This window comes from Pleurodeles waltl, chromosome 4_1 (genome assembly GCF_031143425.1).
Source record: "Pleurodeles waltl isolate 20211129_DDA chromosome 4_1, aPleWal1.hap1.20221129, whole genome shotgun sequence".
Lineage (NCBI taxonomy): Eukaryota > Metazoa > Chordata > Amphibia > Caudata > Salamandridae > Pleurodeles > Pleurodeles waltl.
Genome location: NC_090442.1, coordinates 767,768,905 through 767,794,110, shown reverse-complemented (window position 1 = coordinate 767,794,110; position 25,206 = coordinate 767,768,905). Strand labels below are relative to the sequence as shown.

The window sequence follows — 25,206 nt, the reverse complement described above, 5'->3', positions numbered from 1 at the left end:
AGTAGGGACAGGATCTATGAAGCAAGACATATTTCACAGTTATCATTAGGGCAGGGTCGTGCACATCTCAACCCACACGCGGGTGTGTCAGTGAGAAGCTACGGTGTTTAGGGTGAGGGGTATAACTGGGGTGAACCATGTCCCGGTGTACCACTACCTCGCTGGTTAAGTATTGTCTCAGAGTGTTCTATATATCCCGGGGCTGAGACTCTCTCGGCAGGAGTTCTCCATGTATATCCATCTGAGTGCGAGGGTTACTAGGTCTTTGGTCCAGGGTGTTATTGAGGGACTTTTTTTCCACAAATCCCAGTAGCTCCAGAAAAAGATTAAGGCCTCAGTGCCGGATTTCTAAATAGTTAGCCCCAATAGTCTTTAATGTGTGGTCAGCTCCATGTAAGGTGGAAAAAATCAGCCCCAGAGGCATCACAGCACATACAGTGTGCATATCCATGTGTGCCAAAGTACTCCCACAATGCCTGTGCCCCTCCCCTTTCTTCCATGCCCCAGACGGTGCTGTCGGAGCAGACAGTGCCCTCTGCCGGCAGACTCCGCCTGGCACGTCTTCTCAGAACTCATTCCACTCCCACACCCCCATCCAGGGTTTACAGTGAATCAGCCTTCCTTCCTTCTCTGTCCTCAAAGTTTCCACAACTCTTCAGAGAACAAAAGCCATGTCACGTGTCCCTGTGGGACGCAGCAAGGGCCGGAGGTGCTGTGTAATGGAGGTCGGGGCAGCGAGAGGAGGCGGGCCTAGTGCGGTGGGCGGAGGACAGGAGAGGACCGGGAGAAGTGTCAGGGGAGAGTGGAGGCGGGAAACGGTGGGGCAGGGAGTCAGGGACACGTTCTGCAGAGAGCTGCACTTATGTGACTAGCGTTACTGTAAACTCTTCAGGGAGCTCTCTCCTGCCCCTGTGCTTGCGTCATAACACTGGACAGAGGGGTACAATCAATGCACCCCTTATCAAAACTCTAAAATAGTCATTACCTGACGCCATGAAGTGAAAAGGGGTTATCTTTACTGTATTTACCCCTGAGTAACCTCATAGGGGGCAGATAACCTGGTAAATTTCAAAGTGCCCCTGCCGCAGGTGATAAAGGTGTGACCACAGACCCCTTCTCGTATGGCGTTTGTGTTAGCCCAGGTACTCTCATGGTGTAAACCGAACCCCACCACATTGTGGCGAATACTCTGCAGGAGTAAAGCCTAACATGCGTAAGGCACCTTCAGCCACAGGGTACTCTACTGCAGCTAAGGCTATTGTTAGCATGACGTAGTTTGGGACAGGCCATAGCAGGACTGCAGTCTCATTTGGGGTCGCTGGGTCAGGTCATGTCAGAGCAGGATAACATTTTGGGGGTAGTGGGATTGTAAGCCCTGCTGCTGGAGTCGAGCAGGAGCGCTGCGCTCCTGCGCACCGCCCTGTCCTTGCAGCGGGTTCAGCCGGTGTGAAACTGGACTGAGCGTGTCCGGGCCTGTCATAGCAAGGTGCGGAGAACTAGGCCTACTTATATCTCTCCCATGGAAAGGCTTCCCCCGGATTTAACATTCTACTGGGGGGGGATACATCCACATGCACCTTTTTAGGTTTAGGTCCAGGACGAGCGCTGCTTTTCGACCTGTTGTAATCTATTCTTGGGCTTTACCGTGCCCATCTCACGCCCATCACATTCATGTGTTCCTGGGCCTGCCTTTCAAAAAACCCTTGATGTCGTTAGAAAATGTTTTACGTTTGTCCCGCCTTGAGGCTGTTTTGTTACTGCCTTGAAGACTGAACCTGTTACATGGATTATTGAACGATCATCCAGGAAGCTTCGTGTTGGCGCACTAATTTTTCTTTTGCCTCGCCGCTTCACTCATGGCGGAATGTTGTTTCTCCATCTTCCTTGGTTTTGGGCACCTTGCTGTTTCTTTGCGAAGTCTGCGGGGTCTTTTTTTAATACATTTTTTTGTTTTGCAGTTTTATGTAGCACAAACTCGACTTGAGGGTATTGAAGCAATTTATGCATTTATTTTTTTGCAGTTTTATATAGCGCAAACTTGATACAAAGGTATTACAGCACTTTACACGAGCACCTGTTACATTACACAAGAACACATTCATTTTTGGTAGCAAGGGGAGATTAAGGGATTTGCCCAGAATCACAGGATGTTGAGCCGATGACAAGACTCAAACCATGTTCTCCAGCTTCAAGGTTAACTACTTTGGCCCTTACACTACATCCTCTCCCCTAGGGATATTTGTCTGGTGTGTTTTGGGGGAGTCTGAGATTAACTCGTTTTCTTTTAATATAGCGCTTGGTATTGCAGATTCTGCCATTTCATAGCGCTACAAAGCAGGTGCCATTCTTAACAAAATCACTATAATTCATATGCAGTTAAGCTGCCTCTTCTGTTATTCTCTTTGCATACAGTGAATTTTTTTAAAGGTTAGGCTGGTATTGCCAATGTAGAGGAATAATTCCTTTAAAAGTTTAACACCGAAATATATGGCTGCTCCCTTTTCTTGGCTCTTAACTCTTTTGATCCCCCTCATTTTCCGGGTGAAATACCATGAAGGTGCCTCTTTGTGGCTTGTTTGGTGCTATAAAAGTTTAGGTAAACACACTAGAAAGGGTTGCATCTCTAGGGTATCACAGCCACACTGTAGGAATGAGGCAAAAACACTCCCAAGATGGCAGCCTTGGTGTGACCTCTCTCCTGCACTGACAGGCCTGGGAGAGTTACTGTGGATCCTGGCATACATTCACTACACTCCAAACCATAACACAGTGGTAAAAGACATTATCATTTAATATGCCAATAGCTCTTACTCTCACAAATGTAAGACCCATTGCATTGCAAATGCTTGTTAAACAAAGGGGCTAACCTGCCCATCACAGCTCTTTTGTGATCTAACGCTGTGCCAACATGGCATGGCTACAGGCCTGGACAGTCTCTAAAGGCGCATGGGGCATAACGCATGCCCCTATAGCACGAAGGAGGACCCAACCCTGCAAATAGGGAGCAACGCCTCAAGGAGGGTCCCCATGTATTCAAAACCCAAGGAATATCGGTGAAATATGGTAGATTTGGGGGCCCTCATCACATTCTGCAAGGGCCCCACCATTTGGCGTTGCGCCACTGGCTGGCTGTGCAGCAGAACGCTGTCTGCCTGGTACCTCTCACTGAAAACTGCGTGCCAGGAAGCTCTCGTCGCCCCCTGTGAAGAGCGCGCCCTCTTGTGGCGGGAACACGATGACCTTTGCTGGGAGCGTGTGTAGAGTCTGTGCTCCTTTCTTGGCCGGGGCTCTGGCTTGTGGTCAAGGCCTCTAGTCTCCCTGGGAGACACTGTAAACACAAGCTTGTAGTGGGGTGACCTAACCGCGACCCCCTCATCCTCTCCGCCCCAGGAGGAGGCCTGAAACAATCCCGTAAACTCGTCCAAAACCAATAAGGCCAACAAAACAAGCGAATGGGACACGCCGAGCCAAGATGAGATGGGGCCTGGGATTGAAGGGGGAAGGGCGAGTGACAGATGTGATCAGCAACCGGCTATCGTGGAGCCTCGGAGACCTTGGTTGATAATACGAGATTGGAGGGAGGGGTGAACTTGATAAGTTTCCAGGGGTCTGGCGGATAAGAGCCTGCCCGGGCTCTCCCGAGATCCGCCACCCCATTTGGCTGCTATTGAAGTGGGATCCCCCACCCCGGGGTCGTGCTCACACATTAAACTCCATGGCGGCCTGTAAGCGGCTACATGCTGGCCGGCTGCCACAGTGGCTGCTGGCCAGCAGATAGCCAAGCACTGGCCAAACGGGACCGCAGGGAAAACACAAGGCAGCATTCTGCGCTGAATCTCTTCCTCTTCCACGCGGCGAGATCATGTCTGTTCATATCTGATAACATGTGTGCAGAAGCTAAGCCACGCTTCCTTAACGGAGCCCCAAAGAGAAAGCAGGGTGTGCCCAAGGCTGCACGAGATGTCACTTGCAAGCCGTTCCTTTGGCCAGACCCAGGCATACATCTTTAGGCCAGAGACGTTTTTTATGTCATTAGTCACCCTAAATCTACACCAGTGTTGTTGTCTGTGATCTCACGTTGTTGCAATTCATGATGTAATCTAAGATGTCTTAGTTTGCATTTTACTATTTAAAAGGCCCACCACACAGTATTACTCTTTGATCAGCGTCCCGATGACCTGCGTTCTTGACTTAAACTGCTGACAGTCTATATACTTGAATGCAATTTTTATTTTACTGTGAATGTGACTTTTTTTAGTAGAACACTACAAACCGCACTGATGCCATTTCTAAGCGCTGTAAATAACAGAGTTTATCCTTATCCAATTTGTTTTACTCAACAACATGCAAATCTCACATGTGACACAGAAATAGAGGCGCGTTTACAATGGGATGTCAAGCCAATAAAAGAGACAATATAATATCTCAGATGGAAACATAACAATGTCTAGGATGGCAGGAAGACTGAAGAGATTAATTTGTTAGATCTTTTTCCGAAATGCGCAGACAAGGGAGAAAGCCTGAGGTGAAAAGAGAGGTCAGTCTGGAGTCATGGTCTATACACCGAAAAACCTTTGGGTGTAGGCATTCAATTTACTCTTTAGATCTTCTCAGCTGAAGTTGTTTCTAGATCATGCAACAAACTTTACATTCAACTTTGGCAGTGTGATGGAGCCATGAAGATCTTTCAAGAAAGGGTAAACGTGCTTGGTAATTAGTTGAGACAATATATGATACACTCACAGTAGAGATCCTGGATTTCAGACCAGAACTTCGTAGACTGGGGGAATGGCTTATTTTGGTGCAGCGCTGTAAGCTTGAGCTAGGCACTTTGAACCTTTTTCTCGGTAAAACCCTTGAATGATAAAGAGGAATTCATGAGAAAGCACAAGGGTTTGACAGAGAATAAAAGGCAAGGTTAGAAGCCATATAAGTTCATATTGGAGAGTCACTCCTGGATGAGGAGCTCTGAGGTCTGCGTTTCGGTTTCTTTCTGTGAAAGAAGCCGAATAACCAGGTGAGGCAAATCGTTCCAGTACCCTGAAAACTAGTTAGGCAAAGCAGCATCTATAATTCATCACTGTTTACCCCTTAGAACCACACAACAGAAAACAAACGCTACTTCAGAGAATGTGTTACCGATATACAATACCAACACAACACTTGAATCAAGAAATCACTCAGCAACGCTCCCAAATCAAGTTAGTAGAATTAAAAAACATTTGTGATTAAAATAAGACCAAGCAACAAAAATTGGACTAGGCAATACAAAACTGTAGTTTCATTCCATACTTCTCCAATCTACATTGACACTCAGTGAAAATTCTTGTAAATTACGCATGAGTGGTCACTGTAAGCCTCCTTCCACTTCAGGAACACAGCATGACTCCCAACCTTAGGCTGTCTCCTGCCTTCAGCCTGAGGGGCTGGATGAGAGTCTGTAGTTTTATGCAGATTGACGAGTTCATCAGGGATAGGAGGAGGTGACGGAGAAGGAGGGTCCTTGGTTTGCATCTGTATGGCAGGCAAAGTCCTTCGTTCTTCTTTGCCAAAATGAGAAGACAGACCCTCACCTTCCCAGGTGCAACTTAAGTCCCTGCCTCTCTCTGGAGAGATATCCTTCTGCACACCAGCTCACAGTGACTGGAAGTTGGCTTCACCACTCACTTCCAAGTTCCAACAAAGATCTTCATCAAGTCCAGTGCAAAGCCAAGTACAAATGGTCATCTGGCTTCCTTTACCGAACAGTCCTTTCCAAAGTCTTTTTTGTATCCCTTAGGGCCACCAGGAGATCAGCTGTCTCTATTCCCCTTTGAAAAGTTAAGACTGATCTTCTTTGGGGTGGCCACAGTCATATCCCACGAATCCAGACGTCTCTCTTCTTCTTTTAAATTCCGCACCGTATAAGTTCATGAACTGGCTATCTTCCTGACATGTTTAAACTCCCAGTCATGTTCTGTCCTTTGAGAGCACACGCACGTCTTGGCTCTGTTGGCCACATAAAATTCACATATTCCAACCTCTTTCTTCAGGCTTGGCCTTTGTATAGTTCGTTCCTGAACTTGGCAAGCTAAGTGCTCACCACATGTGAAGAATGCGGGTGTACTTGGAAGCTTCAACCTCAGACACCATCAGATATACTACACCTAGCAGAGGTGGGATGGTTGCCCCTACTCTGGACCTCAACCCCCAGCTACTCCCTAGTTTACTTTAGATTATTCATTTATGGCTAAAACTCTCCAAAGTGAGATATAAATTTAAAAAAATATAAAAACTCTGAACAGTAGTGTTTAACATGTAAAAAAAATAAGTGCCACTGCCCAAGTTTTTTTTTCATAAGACAACACGGTGCTGACAGATGTTGGATTGATGAAGATTGTGTAGCCTTGATTCCACCTCATGCCTTTTTCTGCCACCGTCACACCTCTCTGCCCCTTCATTTCTCTCTTGTATGTTCTTTCGCTGTCACTGGTTTTCCAATGTTTCTCTTCCTCCTACTTTCCCCCTTTTGTGTTTTTTTCTCTCTTGCTCTGTGTCAAAGTCTAATAAAAATAATAAGCGCCAGTCCCCCCAAAAAAGTGGCAATGTGCCCTGCTTGCATCGGCTGGCTCAAATTAAGCACTGCTTAACGATGCTTTAAAAAACAGACCATTCCCACGCGCTCCCAAGTAACCCATTTACATAATTCCCTACCATTGTAAAACTATCTAGCTTTCACCCAAATGTGTTCCTTTATCCATGAATTCAGGCCCTTTGGAAAAAAGAGGCCAACAGGATGCATCTTGTTACATCAGTTTCATAATGGGCCTTTTGAAGCTATCAGGCAGTGCAGCCCCAACCTCCTCACTACATATTCCTTGGCTCTTTACTGCCCGTGTCCTCCAAGTCATGATTCTTGCAAGGGGAACAGGTCTGATCATCCCTCTCTCTCTCTCTCCGAAGCCTGGTTGTGCGCATGCTGCTGAGAAACTAAATACAATGGATATACATGGAACCATAGGCACTCATATGATGAGTCTTTCAACCTGCACACGGGAAAACACAATTCATGAATTTTCTATGCACAGAGCCAAAACCACCAGCAGACTCTAGCAGAGAAAAGAGAGGAGGTCCATGAAAAAGATGGCTTTTCTTACAAAGAAGTCTTGAATTTTGAACACACTGTTAGTATCCATGCTTCATTGAGGAGTTGAGTTTATGGATGTGTGTAACCAATAACACTGGGGTTAGTTGGGTTTCTGCAGTGAATTGGTTAAGAACAGTGTCTCGTTGACTTAGGGGTACTCCCAATGGCTCCATGTAAAGGCTAAACATGTTCAGAGTGAAAACAGAATCCAGAGAAACACCAGATGAGGCTGAAATGTGGGGAAATCCTGAGGATTCTATCCTCAGAGGCAGTGTCAGTGATGTCCTTGCGTGACTCGAAGGCCTCCAATAACAACTTTTGTTCAAAGTTATCAAAGAAGCCGCAGGTCCAGATCACCCTCATCAGTGATAGGCTGCCTGCCACACACTACCTGGACGGCGGCCATCTCTGCACTTCAGTGGGGCTGAAATCCAGACCCGTAAGGTTGGAGAACGCTGTAATAATTAACGTGTCCTCAAAGCTGGTCAGTTACTGCTCGTTTCAGGAACTTTTCCAAAGAAGGGAAGTTGTCTCAAGGGGCAGCAGTTGCTGAAGATTGATGAATTAAAGTTATGTACAAGGGCCTCAAGAGGCGCTGATGTAATGAGAGATTGTGGAGTAAGATAGTCGTGTAGCTTGCTTTTATAGAGTTTAACATGTAAAACTAGTTTTCTTGGAACTTTGAAACGTGATGAGTGTTGCATATTCTTTTTTGGTGGAAGAACTTGAAAAGGGTCCAGAGGTGTCAGTTTTAATGTGAAGGCCCACTCGCAGAGACCTCCCAAAAAACAGTTAGTAATTCTAGTATTCCCGAGGATTAGAAATCCACCGGAGAAAATCTTTGCATCACGGCAGACTCCTTCAGTATCAAGCCTTATGTGATAGTGGTGCCATTTGTCATATTTCAGGTTTCTGCCTTCTATTTACGTTTATCGGGATCATTGTCACTGGGACCTACACTCCAAGTACTGTCTTTCAAACATCTCTCTAACTTATCAGACCGTTTGCACGTCGGAAAACATGTAATTAGGCCATATAATAAAAGCTAACGTTTTTAGCAACCACAATATCAATGTACCAATGAGACGGAAAATGTTTACAAAGCAGAAATATGTGCATATCTGTAATGATTTAATGGGAATTTACAAACATTGAATGGTGCAAAGCTATAGGCAGAGATCACACGAGCCTAGTAGGTCAAGGCAAAGGCTCTTGAATGACGTGACATTTTGACGATTACTGCTGTAGCGTTACCCTCATCTTTGGTGAGAGACTGCCACCCTAAGGAACAGAAAGCACCTACATGTCCAATGAATTTCAAACATCTCCAATTTTGGTCCAAAAAATCCTGAGACTTGCCAGAGTTTCATCTAGGTTAACTGAATGTAAATTGAGTTCTTATACATATATCTTAAAACTCTGGCATGACTCCTGCACTCCCCAACCACTGTGATACAGTGCTATGCCAGAAGAATCTTGAGACCTCGCTCACATATTTCTATGTAAATATATAATTACAAATCGTATAATTTGCAATTCGTCAGGATCACAGGGAGCAACACAAGGCAGCAACTGCTATAGATAGCTAGGCCTAGGTTACACCTATGGTGAAAAGGCAGACAAATGGTTTTGCCAGTGCTTGTTTATCACTGGGCTCACTAAGACCCATTTTAGAGATCTGGGGTCTGCCTTTTGCCTTGTGTGATTGATAGTTGTGCAGAATGTAATTGCAACAGCACTTTTCAGTAGCTTTTGGCTGTTTCTTGTAGGCGCGCGTCAAGGACACATTTGGTGGGTTTGATGATGCCAGCTGAGGGTACCGCTTGCTGGTGAGTTTGGCTGGAAGCAGTGATGGAAGAAGTGGTACTGTAGGAGATTTTGAGAGTTCTTAGTCGGTAGGAGGCAGTCGGCTTGGGTTTTAGGACATATTTTAACAATTGTGACTGGGAAGAAGTTGAGAAGGTCATTGCATCTCTTCTCCAGAGCTCAGGGGCTGTCAGGGGTAAAAAAGGAGCAGAGATAGCAAGAGCATGGACTTACAGAGGGGACAGGAGTTAGCAAGAATGTGCATTGTCTCTCCTATACTTGCATATAATATTCGTGTAAAGATCATTTAAATTCATGCTTAGTTTAACCCCCTACTCTGATCTTGTCCATTTCAGCGCATACATATATAATCCACCCAAGATGCCACATTAGTTTACCTTCCTCCAAAGGACACCCAGTAGTCAAGTGTGATGTCATCACCGGAAGGTGGCACACATTCTTGAGGCCTTAGTGCTGGTTCATTGCTGCAGTCAAGACTTAAACACTAAATGACATTTCTGCTTCTCCCCCTACCTTCCTGTCCAGGTAACCAGGCCGCCTAGGGCATCTCTTTCCCAATGGAGGTAGAATGCAGCACACATAGAAAGAGGAAACAAGCATTTACAATGCAATAGGTCTCACATTTGCTTAAGTTAAAGCTATTGGTGTAAATTCATAACTTGACTTTTCTTGCCACATAAATTGGTCAACCATGCCTCATAATTTTGTCTTTTCCTGAAACATAATTCAGTGTCCCTTCATATAACTTAAGCACTTCCATTTACCTTATTCCTCTATCTGCAGCCAGCCAAAAATGAAAATGTTGCCATTTAGCATCCTAATTTAAATCTGCCTTGCTAATTCAAATAGACTATCACTTCCACCTCCCACCCATCAGAGTTGCTGGCTGGCCAACACAATTTCCCAAAAAAATACAATACTGCCACTAAGAAATAACAAGAAAAATCAACTAGAAAGGTCACCCAAGCATATCAAGACTGTACAAACAGTCATGGTGATTTTACAAACAAGGCCCATAAACCACAAACTACTCCCAGCTGTAAAAACAAAAGTTCCAGCCATGAAAAAGCTTAGAAAGACACAATGATGGGAGAGGTTACTATTTTGGGGTCGCCACTAACCTAGTGTGGGGACCCATAGATGATGTAGTCAGAAAGAGCACGTTGTCCTGAATGTTTTGGTTGTGTCCCATTGTCCTAGGACCATCACAGGCTGAGTTATAAGCAAAAATGTTTTCTAAAAGTAATGGCCTGCAAAGCATTATGGGGTGAGTTTCCTGAGTGCAGTGAATATTTTAGAATAGGCTCTCCCGCTGTTTTGGGAAAGCCACTTTGAGGAGTTCTGTGTTTTTTACATAAAGCATTTATTAATTACAAGTATTTTTGTGAAAGCTAGGGAGCGTGAAGGGGAGAGCCAAAAGATATAACTTTGATTAGGTAACAGTATGTACAATGTGACTAGTGCTTCAATACCGCTGATGGAGCTTGCGCTGTTCATGTGGTGAGCACCATGGCCGCCATCGAGCACAAAGGGGGGAGACAAAAGAAAAACATTGTTTGCCCTCACTGAAGTATACTGGCAATCATGCAATAATCCATGTAACAGGTCAGTCTGCAAGGCGGTAACAAAACCGCCCCAAGGCAGGACAAATGTAAAGCTTTTACCAATGACGTCAAGGGATTTTTGAAAGGCAAGCCCAGGAATGAGTGAAAGTGATGGGGGTGAGATGGGCGTGGTTAAAAGCCCACAGAATACTTACAACAGGTTGAAAAGGGGTTGCGCGCTTGACCTAAAAACGAGGAGAAATAAAGTTTTCCACTGGGGAGGCCTAGGCTTTTGACACATTTCCAACTTCATGAATCCTTGTGAATCTGGGAATGTGTCAAAATCCATGGATGTTGCGTGGGAATGCTCACTGCAATGCCCATGGAACTCCTCTTAATGCACAGTAAGGCAATTCAGTGACTTGCACTGCGTTGCCTTACTCCATACCTACCTGGATATGGGCCTGTGCCGCTGATGCATCAAAAAAAGAGACGCACCGTGTTGCAGTGTTGATTGGGTCAGATGCGTGTCTTTGAAAGAGTAAAAGGGAGCAAGGTTTATACACATTCAGATTGGGGTGGATGTGTTTTATACCTCTGGGTTCATTTCAGGCCAGGAAGCAACAATGGAAGAGCGCCTCCTTGTAGCATGGTACTGCAACTCAGCTGATGTAGGGGCCTAAGGCAGATTCGTAGGTATCAGGTATACCCCTTTTACATGTTAAGTTAGCTTACTTTGCAAACTTGTATAGCACTGTGCACCACCATTGGCTTGCCTCAAAGAACTAGAGGAGTGGATTGTAGAGATTGGGAGAGTGTGTAAGGAGAGGTTCAGGATACCACCGTTATTTTGTTGGGTTTCTGGCCTGAAGTTGTGGAGAGTAATGACCTATCACAGCCTTTATTTGAAACCCTGGTCAATCCTATGTATATGAAAATTAATGTTTTTCGTTGAGCTGGAGAGAAGAGTTTCCTAGACCTCACAGCTGCTGTCTCTTCCCTTCTCTACAGACAGTAAAGCCATCGTAGATGGAAACCTTAAGCTTATCCTGGGCCTCATCTGGACCCTCATTTTGCATTACTCCATCTCCATGCCCATGTGGGAGGACGAGGATGAGGAAGATGTCAAGAAACAGACCCCCAAACAGAGGCTTCTGGGTTGGATTCAAAACAAGATCCCGCAGCTGCCCATCACCAACTTTCACAGGGACTGGCAGGATGGCAAGGCCCTGGGAGCCCTTGTGGACAACTGTGCGCCCGGTAAGTGATCACCACTGGACACGGGCCTGGGTGGGAAAATGCTGTGTGTACCTGATGACTGACCAGATGATGGGTTGTGGGGGCTTTGCAATTTATTGTGAACTTGTAGGTTTGGTGATGGTGCATTTCACCAAAGTGTTCATCGGTCATAGTGCATCGTACAGCTTAATAACAGGTTCTAGCCTGTCACTGTCCAGTACAGCCTTTAACCAAACAATCCACTGGTCAATTCGTACCTCAAAAATGAACATCTAATATGACTTCCAAACACTATGAAGCAAAACCAAATACAATTACTCCCCCCTACTATGATTCTATTAAAGGACAACCTAAAATCGTAAAGAACAGCCTGATTCCGAATGATCCATGGACCATACAAATAGTTGTAAGCTCTACACAATGCACAAACATTGGCACAACATACAAATTGAAGCGAGTCACGCTGTAAGCGGGCGATAGGCTCAATCCTCGCTCCCTGTATTCACACTTGTTCACTTTTAACTGGACATAGATTCATTCACCACATCACTACCCCAGGCTGTGTTTGAACTCCTTGTCCACGTGCCTTCGTAGATACACATCCATCGACTTTAGAAAGCACTAATCAAGCATCTATTTTAACTCGTGTTCAGTGCTTCCTGAGCCAAGAGGTAAATTCACTCTGCAGTGCTGCACTATAGAACTTTCTCACTCAGTCACTCACCCTTCTTAAATTACATTAAAATCCCAACTCATCTCACCTATCTTGTGACTGACTCTATCCCTGCTTTAATAAAATGATGTGCATTCACGTAATCTGTAGAAACCAGTCTGTGCCCAGTGACAGCCATCATAGCTCTTACTGTTACCCAGGGACCAATCCTTATCCCTCATGAGTAAGTGATTTTTTTCAAAAGCTGTGATGTAGCGATGTCTGCAACGACAGTGAAGTTGCAACCAAATGTAGGCTGCCAAATCTGAAAGCACCTATGATCTCGGGCCAGCAGTGAGCTCATAGCCGCCACACGCCATTCCTGTTTCGCTTTATTCCTTTCTGGGCCTGGTTGTTTAAACAGAAGTAAGTCTGAGGATCATCGAGACATTCCAGGTCTTCAGATAGTCTACGCGGATCGCTCTTTTGTGTTTTCTCAACCTCTCTCCCCACCTCTAAGGAGGAGTATTCACATACAGACACCAGCACGTGCCCTCTACATTAAGCAGTCCGACTGGTTGTCCCACAGACAATAATGGTCAGAGTCAGGGTGACTGACAAGAGCTGCAAATGACCTTAAAGCATGGGTAGTCTGGCGTCTCCTCCTTTTCCGGTCCCTCTAATGTCCTCTTCTCTTCATGACGAAACCCCAGCGAGGCTTTGCCACCAACTGTTGTCCAAGATGTCCTGCAATAATCAATACATTACAATAACCTTGAATATTACATTCAATTACCTTTAAAGGGTGAAAAATATAGAGGATGGAACACAAGGCATAGTTGTAATGTGCAAGGTTCTCAATGCTTCCTTAAAAGTCTTACTGTAAACATCTGCGTCAAGTTGAAAGACAGGGAGTGGTGTTTCCATGAATGAACAAATGCTAGGACCCTTGCCACATCAAATGATCTTCTGCTAACAGTCATACAATCCTGATGAAAGCAAAATTCGCTTATAGCAAAGTGCACAAAGAATCTTTGGAACACTTCCATGGGTGCTGCTTAGGACACCTTAGAAGCCAAATGGCTGATGGGTGGATAATATTACCTATCAAAGCAGAGCTCAGAGCATTATCGCTTTGAGGTAAATAACCTGTTTCCTGATTGGTCCTCCTTACCTAGGGCTAGGTGCAATGTTTCTCTGCTGTTTCTCCCACTAAGGAAAATAACAGATGCTTTAATAGTGCAATGAAATCAGGTGTAATAAGGATACCTGCTACCCACTGCTCCTCACCACCTGCTAGATGCCAGAAACACCAATACTACTGATGTCCATGATGGCACGGGCACAGGTGAAGGCTGAGAGAATGTGTTGATACCTCTATTGTGTAGTACATCTTAGTCAGGTAACAGCTTTTGTGAAAAATAGGTGGGTTGAAAGTTTGGAGGAATGTTTAAACCTATTGAGATCTACGTCAGTGTGTGCAAGTTGAAAACTTCATACCACACACATTAGGTCTTTGCATCATAAATTCAGAGTGCTCTCTATGTCGGGATACTTGCCAGACCATTTCTTGAACAAGATATATTTCTAAAAAATATATATACGTTAGATATGAAAAAAACTCCTTACCAAGCCAATTTCCCTCCTCACTTGCCAGTGCCATTATAAATATAGCGACAAGTAAGAGAAGAATAAAGAGAGTTCAGGCAATCAATCCAGGGCCCATATATATGAAGATCACTGCCATCGCCCAAACTAACAATTGGCCAGACAATAAGGAACGGGAGGAGGATTGCTGAACAATGACTATGTGATTCCATTTTTGGTGCCTGATCAAAACTAAGTTTTACCAGTTCTTTAATTTTGGATAGTCTCAAAATATTTAATAATAAGAGAGAAGAACCGCCAAGAACGCTTTTCAAAGTATATTGATTACAGCAAAGAGACCAAAATGTAACTTAGTGTTCAAAAGATAGTATTCTGAAGAAGGTTGTATCAAATTATCACGATAAGCCAAAGCATTGTCTGCGTGTCCTGAGTAAAACAGGCAGAAACAGCTTGGTCTGAAATCAATGCATTTTTGCAGATGAATTCTTCATTTTGAAAGTATTGAATTGATTTCTCTGTCATGTGCAGCCTGAATATGTGTCTGTGTGTAGAATGTTTGGGGAGTATCTGGGAATAGTGCATAGAACAGTCTCAAAACAAACTCTGTTAAAGTATCAGAACATAAGCAAAAGGGTTTTTTGTATGTTTACCAATATTGTTTGATTGTATTACGTTCATGGGCTTATTTAGAAGAACAGGGTTGTGTTACACTAGGAGAAGCAAACATTCATTCACCACTCAAACTGAGATCACAATAAGTAAAAGCGGGTGGTCTGAAAATGACACAGGATCCCTTCTTTGTGTTATCTTCCGGTTCTGCTCTCCTACAGTCGCTGGACACACGTGCTGCTGCTCTGTAGAAGTGTTCAATATACAAAAGTACTGTTGGTGGCACATTTCGTTCCGGGTAGGAGTGGTTCCTGCCTCAGCCACAAAGTTACATAAGGGTCTCATATCAATTCAGTATAAGTCCAAGATTGCGATTTATCATCAACGGGAGGAAGCAATCCCCATTTGTAACTGATAAGATGTAATTCCCCCCTCCAGCCATTTTGATATCTAAAAGCACAAAGTACTTCCTGACGAGGTCCGATTAATCAATGTTACAAAGGGCACTGGCACTCCGGCCATTGCTTCTTTCTTGTAAGATGGGACCCAGGAAGTGACCCTGTTGGTGTGGTTGATGGCACAAGTCTAACTTCAAGCCATCCATTGTTTAACATCTGTGAAATATTCCAGGATCTTCAATCGGGGCCAAGGACTTTAAATTCTCTACGTGCACAGATTGTATTCAGATGTACTTTGGAGCATCTTCTGACTTGCCTCAACAGCTGACAAATATCTACCTGAACGGCGTCCAAGGACAGGTCGGATGCCATTATCCACCTTTGCTTGGATTCTGATAAGCAGATGGTTGTACAGCGTACCTCTAACACACTTCAAGATCTTTGAGTGCTACAAGCTCTCCGCTGTGGAGCAATTTATCCATAAATGGATCTGCACAGTGCTGGAAAAGGAAACGAGATGACTTGGATCAGTTTCCATTTCCAATCAGTCCACAAACCCCCAGATGGCAGCTACTATGCGTTTTGCTTCCACTATCCGAGGTTAATCAGATAAAATGTGCATTTATTCTCATTGAATCGTTTGAGGACCAGGATCATGAATCAGATACAGTCGCAACTGGATTATAATATTTATTTACTTTCCAAAACACCGAAATGTTTAACAGAACTGCCTCAGGCACTACAGAATGCTGAGATCATATGACCACGCCATTCCAGAAGTGAGCTGGGGCTGTGTCTCCTGATTCATCAGAGGGTCTCCTTTAAAGGGCAAGCCTGAGCACAGAGAGCTGGAGGTGGATTAGTAAAGAAAGAAAATCATGAGATGTAAGCTGTGGTAGCCAATCATGACCTACACTACAAGGGCAAAGAGGACTGCTGTGCCAAGGTGGGTCTTCCCCATATGTGGGAACTGGCTGTGCGCACGATGGAGACGCAGCTATGAAACCTAAGCTACTTGTGTCGGTTTGCTCTATTCAGTCCATGCTGTGCTAGAGAATGGCTCCGTACTGCAGCCAATGAATAATCAACCTTAGAAAGAGCATTGCAGCATGAGCAGAGTAGCTTAAACAGTGCTACTCAAGAATGGGTGTGGATTGAGTGATAAAAAGGCAAGGATACAGATATAGGGACATATAGAATTATGTGAATCAGTGGCCTCAAGATGACGCGTTGCATGTTGGCTGAGGGAGCAAATTATCTGGGCCTGGCCTCTAAGCTAGAGAGCAGAATACTATTCTAAGCAGCTAAAGTCCATGCCTCACTGCAACTGAGGCACACCCACTCCATGAGGAATTTTCTACAAAGGCTGGGTGGGGGTAGGGTGTGGGGACAGCTGGCATGGAGTAGCAGAACCAGGGATCTTCTAGCAGGAAGCAGCAGATCTGGAGTCATATGACAGACGGGGCACAGGCGTGGATACATAAATGGAGTGAGGTGGAGCTTGCAGTTCCTTGATGTGAGTGGCGTGGCATGGGGACAGCCAGCTGGGGAAGTGTAGATTGAGATCACTTTGGGGCTTTGGGTTAAGCTTGTGGAAAGATGTGGGTGTGTGGTAAGATGTGAGTAGTGGCAGGACTTGGAGTCATTTGGTTGGCAAGGAGGAATTAATCCATTTGTGTTCATTGCTATTTGTATTTTTTTAAAGCATTACGCACCGCCATGCGGTAAGAGTGCTTAGGTAAGGGATTTAAAAGAAGCGAGAATTTAGTAACACTCAATGGTGATCAATACAGCCATTCAATCAACTAGTGGGAAGATGAAATCTGTTAATAACGGAAAGGTGTCAACGCTTTGGGTGGACAGACGAAAAGATCCTGGTAATTGCACTGGGATGGACAGGCAAAGGTCGCCCTTAGGTGTCTGGCGATCAGACGAGGAGGAGTGCAAGCTCAATGCATGGATCAATGCATGGGCAGCCAGGTATAGATGAAGTATACCCATAGGCCTCGCTGAAGATGCAGGCTTTCAGTAGCCTGGGTTATTTGCGCAAGCCATTTTTCAATGTTTGCTGTGGTGTTAAGGTGTGTGACAAAATGGAGCCTTTAGCAGAAAAAGCTCTTCCTCCAAATTTCTTCTATGTGATTAGCAATGTGGAGAAAGTTTTGATGACGCAAACAAAGGCATCGAGATGGAATAAGGCACAAAATGCTTGTTAATGTGGCCCACCTTACAGTAATGTAAAGCTCTGTGCACGAGACAGCGACTTTTGGAAGTTCTGTCACAAGGAGTTAGTAGAGGAGCTTCAATGCCTGTGTGATGTGCTCATGGCCGTTCAAACCATACACAAGATGGACACCAAGGTTCTGCTCTGCCCTCTTTGGGATCTCTGTGTATGCGATATTGCAATAATTCTGTTTCCACTTCTAGAACTAGAGTTGTCTTGTGCTAGACTTAAAAGAGACGTGGAGCCCTTGGGCATGAATCTCATGGCACGTTGGTTGAAAGAGTAGCAAATAATGCCAGGCCAGTGAACTGATATGTTCAATGTCCAAACAATAGATAAGTTCATTAGCACCGCCAGTGTTGGGCATGTGCAGAGTTTGTGGTGGTACAGGGTCCCGTGTTAGTGAACCCCTCATGGGGGCCCATGCCAGCCTCTGCACAACATCTGTGTTGTTCTGCCACAGTATCATGGTCTGTTGTGCAGCCCTAGTCATGGATTGGCTGTGGCAGGTGTAGCACAATTGAAATGAGGATGTGTGTGTATCACGACACAACCCTGCCTGGGCATGCAGCCACAGGACAGTGCACCTCCTCCCTCGCGCCCAGCGCCCATGCCCCGTCCATCCTGTCTCTGAAGGTGAGGCTGCGCTGGGACACAGACTGTCAATTCTTAACTCATGCGTAAGGCAGTGCTTTAAATGGGCAGGTACTGTCCGGTACTGACTACCTGCAATTCGTTAATTTGAAGGAGAGAGTTCCTGCATTTCTCAGCACTGTTGCAATACACTACAATGGATAAGTACCAGCACTTCTCAGGAGCAAACAGGTACTGTAACTAGAGAGCACCTGCACTTCTATATTTCCATTTAAAGCACTGGTGTAAGGCTCTAACAGTAGGGTGACCAGACGTCCCGGATTTCCCCAGACAGTCCCTGTTTTTAGAGGACTGTCCCGGTGTCCCGACGCTTCTCTTTTTTTTTTTTATAAACATCTTTATTAGGTTTATATACCAACATGAAGCCCAACAGGTCGCAATGGCATGGCACAAACTGAGCAATGCACGATTCTCAAGAATAGAGCAAAGACATACAGTCCAGGCTGTCATTGAAAATTTGAGACAACACACATTATAAGCTTACATTACTACATATCGGCAGCCCCCTCTCCCCAGGTCTCCACCCATTTCCCCCACACCCTATCATGCTTAGTAGGGCAGCTCCTTGCCTCATAAACAAGTTTTTCCTGCTGAGCACACCAGTCAACTTCCTTGCGCCACTTTGTTACTGCGGAAGCCGTCACTGCTTTCCAGTTCGCTGCGATGTCCCTCTTGGCCACTAAACAGGCCGTTCCTACAAAGGCCCAGTCCGCTCTGCTGGAACCCACCCCCTCAAGGACTCCCAGTAGGATTTGCACCGGGGCAACCTCCACCTCTGCCCGCAAGACTCTGGCGATCTCTGCCACCACCACCCGCCAGTAGGATGCAATGTGTGGGCAGGTCCACACCATATGGAAGAAGTCTGCATCTGTGCCTGTGCATCGTGGACAGTCAGCTTGGGACTGGAGGCCCGTTCTGTGTAGTTTTGCAGGGGTAAGATAAGCCGCATGGAGAAAGTAGATCTGCACCACTCGGAGACGGAAGGTCATGGTCAGCAACCTCGGGCCATCAAGGTGTCCCTCCAGTCCCTGTCGTCCATTGGACCCACCCATTGTTCCCATCGCTCCCGGAGCCTGTCAAGGGTCGGCGCTGTGTTTGTGACCCAAGTACGATATATGCGCGACACACCCCCTTTACCTAAGCACCCCATCTGTATCTTGGCCTCAATGGGACTGAACTCAGGGAGGACCGTTCCGGTCTGAACATGTACATGTAGTGTATGACGGAGTTGCAGATATTTGTGGAATTGGGTGCGAGCAAGCAAAAACTGCTGTTGAAGCTCCTGGAAGGACCGCATGTGGGATCCCGCCCAGACATCACCAAGCAGTGATATGCCAATGAGGTCCCATTTGCAAAACCCCTCAAGTGCCGAAACATCTCTTAGCCACGATCCCTGCCACAGCGGGGTGAGTTGTGTGAGACGGCGCCACCACCTCTACTCTCGCTGCGCGGCCCTCCACCACATCAGCACCACCCTCGTCACCTCCAGGACCTTATGTGGCAGGGGATCACCATATAGCATCCCATCAAACCGGGGAAACCTAATGTCAAGAGTTCTAGTTGGTAGGTAGGGTCCGACCAGCCCCCCCCAAACCAGTTGTTGATTACTAGCAGGTGCATTGCAAGGTAGTAAAGGTAGAGGTTGGACATCCCCAGACCACCCTCATATACATCACCCTGACAAAAGCAAAACGCCAGTCGGGGCGAGAGTGGCGCCATAGATACTGCAGCGCGACGGTCTCCATTTATCTGAACCATCGCCTGGGGATCTGGTAGGGGTAGTTCTGGAGCAAGTAAAGGAACCGGGGAAGTACCATCATTTTGTAGAGCGCAGTCCGGCCCAGGACATTGAGGGGCAGAGACCGCCATCTATGGAAGTCCTCCCTGACTCTATGGGTTAGTGGTTCAACGTTAAGGGACCATGCCAGCTCGGGCAACAACGCTATTTGTACGCCCAGGTACCGGAAGCTGTAGCATCAGATAGTAATAGTGCTCTGCCAATCATAGCAGTCCCTGGCCAGGCAAAGTGGAATCAATAGAGATTTACTGGGATTAACTATCAAGCCAGAGGCCTCGGCGAACAGGCCCAACAGCTGCATCACTCTAGGACCGCCACTGGCCGGGTTGGCTAGGAACAAGAGTACATCGTCCGCATATAGCGCAATGCGGTCCTCCCTCCCAGTAGGCCATGACCAACCTTCAATCAAGGGGTCCTTCCTGATTACCTTCGCGAACAGTTCCATCGCCAAGGCGAACAGGAGCGGGGACAAGGGACATCCCTGGCGTGTCCCCTGGCGAACAGGAAATTGGTCTGACACTGCCCCGTTAACCTGCACTCGGGCCGTAGGATTGGAATATAAGAGTCCCACCAGTGCTCGGAATCGTGGCCCGAGCCCGGCTTTCAACTCGCTGAAGGTAGGACCAATCCACCGTATCGAATGCCTTCTCAAAGTCTAAGAGGAGGAGCGCCAGCTGGGAGGTCAAAAGGCCCCGGTTGGCCTGGGACATGTGCAGTCGCCTAACACAGTGCCTGGTGCTCCTAGTGGGCATAAAGCGATATTGGTCTGGGTGGATCAGCGAGGGTAGCACCCTTTTCAATCTAGTGGCAAGGACCATGGACAGTATCTTGAGCTCAGTGTTGAGCAGTGAGATGGGGCGATACGCCACACAGCGCGGCGAGGGGGGTTGGTCTTCGGGATCACCACTATGGTGGCTTGGTCTAGACCAAGGGGGAAATTCCCAGTTCTCACAGCCTCCTCAAACATGTTGAGCAGGTGAGGGGTGAGGATATCGCGAAACTTGGTATAAAATTCTTCCAGAAAACCGTCAGGGCCTTGCGTCTTGCCCGCAGCCAGCTCTGATATGGCCGCCTCAACGTGAAGGCCTATAGGCTCGTCAAGGTCTAGTTTTTCCACCACCGAAATAACCGGGAGGGACACCTCGTCCAACAAGGGGGTGTCTCTTTCAACCGGGGGACAAGGCCGCTCTTCGTAGAGCTTCCTGTAATAGGTAGCAAAGCTCTGCGTTATTTCGTACGGCGCCCCGGAAATGGCGCCTGAATTGTCGACGAGCTCTGGAACGACTCTGCTTGCCATTGGTCCAGTCGCAAGCCAATGTATGAGCTTGCCGTTTTTGTCCCCCCACCCGTATACGCGGGGTACAGAGGCTCGCCACATGTGCTTCGCCGTTTCGAGAGTAGTGTGCCTAATCTCCTCTCTAACTAGGACCAATTGCCTCGTAACCGATGAAGGCGCTGAGTCAGTAAGTTGGCGCTCCAGATACACAGCCCTGTTCTCGAGCGCCGACACTTTTTGAGTACGGGGGCGCTCCCGCACCCGAAGGAGATGCCTGGCATGTCCCCTGAGGGTGACCTTTCAAGCAGCGCAGATCGTACCCGGGGACTACACAGACCCAAGATTAAAGGTAAGGTAGTCTGAGAGGTAGTCTCTAAGGGCCTGGGTGTAATCACTATCTTGCAAGTACCAGGCATTAGGCCTCTATATTGGGCGTCTGGTCACGTCAATATCGTCCAGCCGATGAAGTAATGGCACATGGTCCGAGACCCCTGAGGGAGTATCTCCACCCCTGAGACTCGGGGAACATCAAGTGCTGGCACAAACAAGAGAGCTATCCTGGCGTGGGTGTGATGTGCCGCTGATGTATGAATATATTGCAGTAGGCGGGGATGCCAAGTCCGCCACGCGTCACAGAGACCAAGGCCCTCCACCCATTTACGCAGCCCGGTCGCCCTGAAGACTCGGCTTGAAGACAATGGCCCAGCAATATCCATATCTGGGTTAAGAACAGAATTGAAATCCCCCCCAATATGGTGAGACCCTGGGGAAGTCGCGTCACCACATCCCTAAGTGTCGTAAGAAGCTGCTCCTGTGCGCCGAGGGGGCATAAATGCTGAATATATTGATAGAATGCCCTCCAAACAGTCCGGAGACTGCCACGTATCGGCCCTGTGGGTCAGACCGAGAAACCACCACCACTATGGGCAGGGAGCGGTGCAACAAGATAGCTGTGCCCCTCGAATCCCTGCGTGGTAAACTCAACGCTTTTCTTAATTTCAAACAAATGACCCAGGTTTTGGGACAAAGGTCAGATCGTTACATAAATGTCCCGGTTTTTGGGACAAAGGTCAGATTATCTAGGGAAGCCTAAGTTAAAGGTATGTTCTCCTTTAACAGACTACAAAGTATGCAATAATTAAAGTCATTTATCTGTCACTGTCAGGCGACACAGTCCCCTGGATGCTCCAAACAGAGAGACGAAGTGGGGAGCAGAGAGAGGCGGTGGGGGGGAGGTGGGCTGGGGTGTGCAGGGTGGGAGGTCAAGCCGTAGCTAATTTTATATGTGTAGTCTTGTAAGTGTGTGTGTGTGTATATGTAAACACACACATAAATAGGCACACATTCACAAAACTATGCAAAAAACGGGACATGCCGGATATAAAAGTGAGTGTAAAGTATGTAGTCCTTCTTTTATGTCCGACCTTTCCTGGTTTTTGCTCCTCAAAATCTGGTCACCCTGTCTAACAGACATCTAACTCGCGCTTTTCCATACTCACCGACTTTTGCATTAGCAAGCCGGATGGTTCTTCACCCACTAGTAGTCTAAGGGCAGGACCACTTGAAATATGTGACACAGAGGACCAAATTAGAGGACAGAAATGCCCAAATTATGTAGTAAGAAAATGCAAACTATGCAGCGTGTCGCCACTCTCTCAGTAGTTTCCAGCTCAAACTTTTGATCCGTTTGACCCAGAAACATGTTTTTTCAATCTGCAGATTATGCAGCAGATGATGTGGGAAAGGAAGGACATCCATAACTATGCAGAAAACGCCACGCCCCTAAAACGCTTAATTCCAGGGGGGCTGTCTGCACCACCGGACAGTCTTCCTCTGAGGGGGGAGGAAGAGTGAATATCGGGGCGCATGAGTGGGCCAGGAAGTGAGAAGAGGGGGGACAGTGTGTGTATTCAGCATTGGCTGCACTGAGAAGGATGGTGGAGGGTGAGAGGATGATGAGAGACTGAGAAGGAGAACGTCATGGAGAGGAAGGGGAAAAGAAAGCAAGAAATGGTGAACGAATGTGAGATGTAAGGAGATAAGCAGGTGAAATGGGAGGTCGGGGCAGGAGAGGACAAGAGAAAAACAAAAAAAAAGAAGCGGATAAAGAGAGAGAGCATAAGTAGTATTAATGAGGAAAGGAGAGGAACGAAGGGCAAGAGAACAGAAAAGGGGGAAGAGAGAGGAAGGCGTGAGGGGAGGTAAGAAGGATAGAAAAGAAGAGAGTGCAAAGGAGAGAGGAAGGAGAAAGGAACAGGATTAACGAGGTGGCGAGAAATATAAGAAAGTGGCAAAAGAGCAAGAAGGGAAAAGAGAGTCTGAGAAAGAATATACGGGTCCGGAGGTAGTGACAGGGCCGGCTTTAGGGTGGTGCGAGTGGTGCTGCCTCAGGAGGGCACTGTGTTTTGCAAAGACTTACAAAACTTTCCAATTAAAAACATCTGCTTGAAAGTTCCTTGTGCGCCCAGCCTTCCGGAAGCAATTGAAATGTCAAGATACCTCTTGTTATTAACGTTCTTGCTAGAGAGTGAGATCTGAGGTTTGTCTAGTAGCAGCTTTGCTTTGACTCGCCATAAAGTAGCATAGAGGGTTAATATGCCTGCTGCAAAGAGCAGAATTATATTTTGTGTAGATAGCTGAGTGGATTAGTAAAGCCAGCCTTTACAAGCGCTTTAAAACAAATGAATGCATGTGAAAGGAGGCTATGGAGAGATGAGTGACACCTTTGCCGGGTGGTAGTGAGGGATATGAGGTGGGGGGCAAAAAAAGACTGTCGCACAGGACGCCACCAACGCTAGAACCGGCCCTGGATAGTGATAAAAGCTGAGGAAGGCGGGCCTACTGGCTCCTTTTTTAGGTTCACCTCCTTTAAAATGTTCAGTGATTCTGCCGAAGTCCGTTAAATATCAGGCTGAGCTGTGCCTGACGCACGCCTACTTCCGGCAAGATGGCGCAGGGCGCTGAAGACTCCTGCTGACAGATAAATGTGTCCTGGATGGTAGGAGGGGAAGGTTCAGCCTTCCATCCTTTCTTGTTCAGTAAAGTGAGAAGAGTAAATAAGATAATATTAACATGCCTCATTCACAGCGCTTAGAATCAAACGAAGTGCGGCATCTAGCAATACGTCCTGGCACAGCTGCCATGTTTCCCAGGTCCATGCGTGATGTGCTGCTCCAGGCCGGAGTTTTTCCTTTGAATTCCCGGACTTGTAGTCCTGTTTTATAATGGAATAAACTAGATTACAAGTCCTTGAATTCGAAGAAAAAACCTGGACTGGAGCAGCACATCACCCATGGGCCTGGGAAAATTGGCATGGCTGCTACCAGGAACTGAATTTCCACGTGACTACTTTTTTTCCTTTCTTACTGACCTGTCAGGGCATGGGGGTATCTTTTCTGTCCCCTATGATCAATACAGAGCGCATCCACCCTACCTAGCAACCAGATATAAATATGATTTATTTAGGCTTTTTGTTTATTTATCCATTTGACTGATGCCAAGTTGCATCTTGTAAAGCTACTTCAATGTTACCAAAGAGGATGAAAGGTCAAGTGATGCCATTTCCTGTGATGTCACTTTGCATTACTGACTGAGACGTGAGGTCATATGCAATTTAGAGAGGCCGCAAACTTTGCCCTTTCATCCCGGGGCCTAAACATTCTTAGGCTCGGTCCTAGTCATAACAGGTATTTATACTCCATGATATCTGATTCATTCCCTCTCAAGACAAGGACACGTGAATGGAAAGAGATGTGTGTGCTCGGGGGTCATGCCATGGACCTATCAGTGGAGACGTTGCAAGTGCTTGTGGTCAGTGGTCTCATGACATAGACACATGCATGGAATTATGGCAGGTGTGTGTGCTCGGGGGTCTCATGACATCTACACACAAATGGAGTCAATGCCGTGTGCTCAGAGGTCTCATGACATGGACACATAAGTGGAGTTATGGTAAGGGTGTGTGCTAAGGGGCCTAATGCCATGGACCTATCAATGGAGATGTTGCAAGTGCGTGTGCTCAGTGGTCTCATGCCCCCTGGAGGACAAGCGAGGTACTGCTTGCACCGTCAGTGTCGAAGTATACAAGTCACAGCCACATTCCTTTACTCACTGTCCTCCTCTCATCTCACCTACAGGGCTGTGTCCTGACTGGGAGACCTGGGACCCTGCCCAGCCTGTGGAGAATGCCCGGGAAGCCATGCAGCAAGCTGATGACTGGCTCGGAGTGCCACAGGTACGACGGCGTGTGGG

The 25,206-nt window shown here is 46.7% G+C and overlaps 1 protein-coding gene across 6 annotated transcripts in view; it reads left to right on the top strand.

The window, feature by feature from the left end:
• Nucleotides 1–25,206, top strand: part of FLNC (filamin C) — a 183,230-nt gene that overhangs the window by 50,236 nt on the left and 107,788 nt on the right. For all 6 annotated transcript variants that reach the window (XM_069229398.1, XM_069229400.1, XM_069229397.1 and 3 more), the window contains exons 2-3: nt 11,509–11,757; nt 25,092–25,189. In XM_069229398.1, the coding sequence (XP_069085499.1) occupies nt 11,509–11,757; nt 25,092–25,189 (347 nt within the window). The remainder of the gene's footprint in view (nt 1–11,508; nt 11,758–25,091; nt 25,190–25,206) is intronic.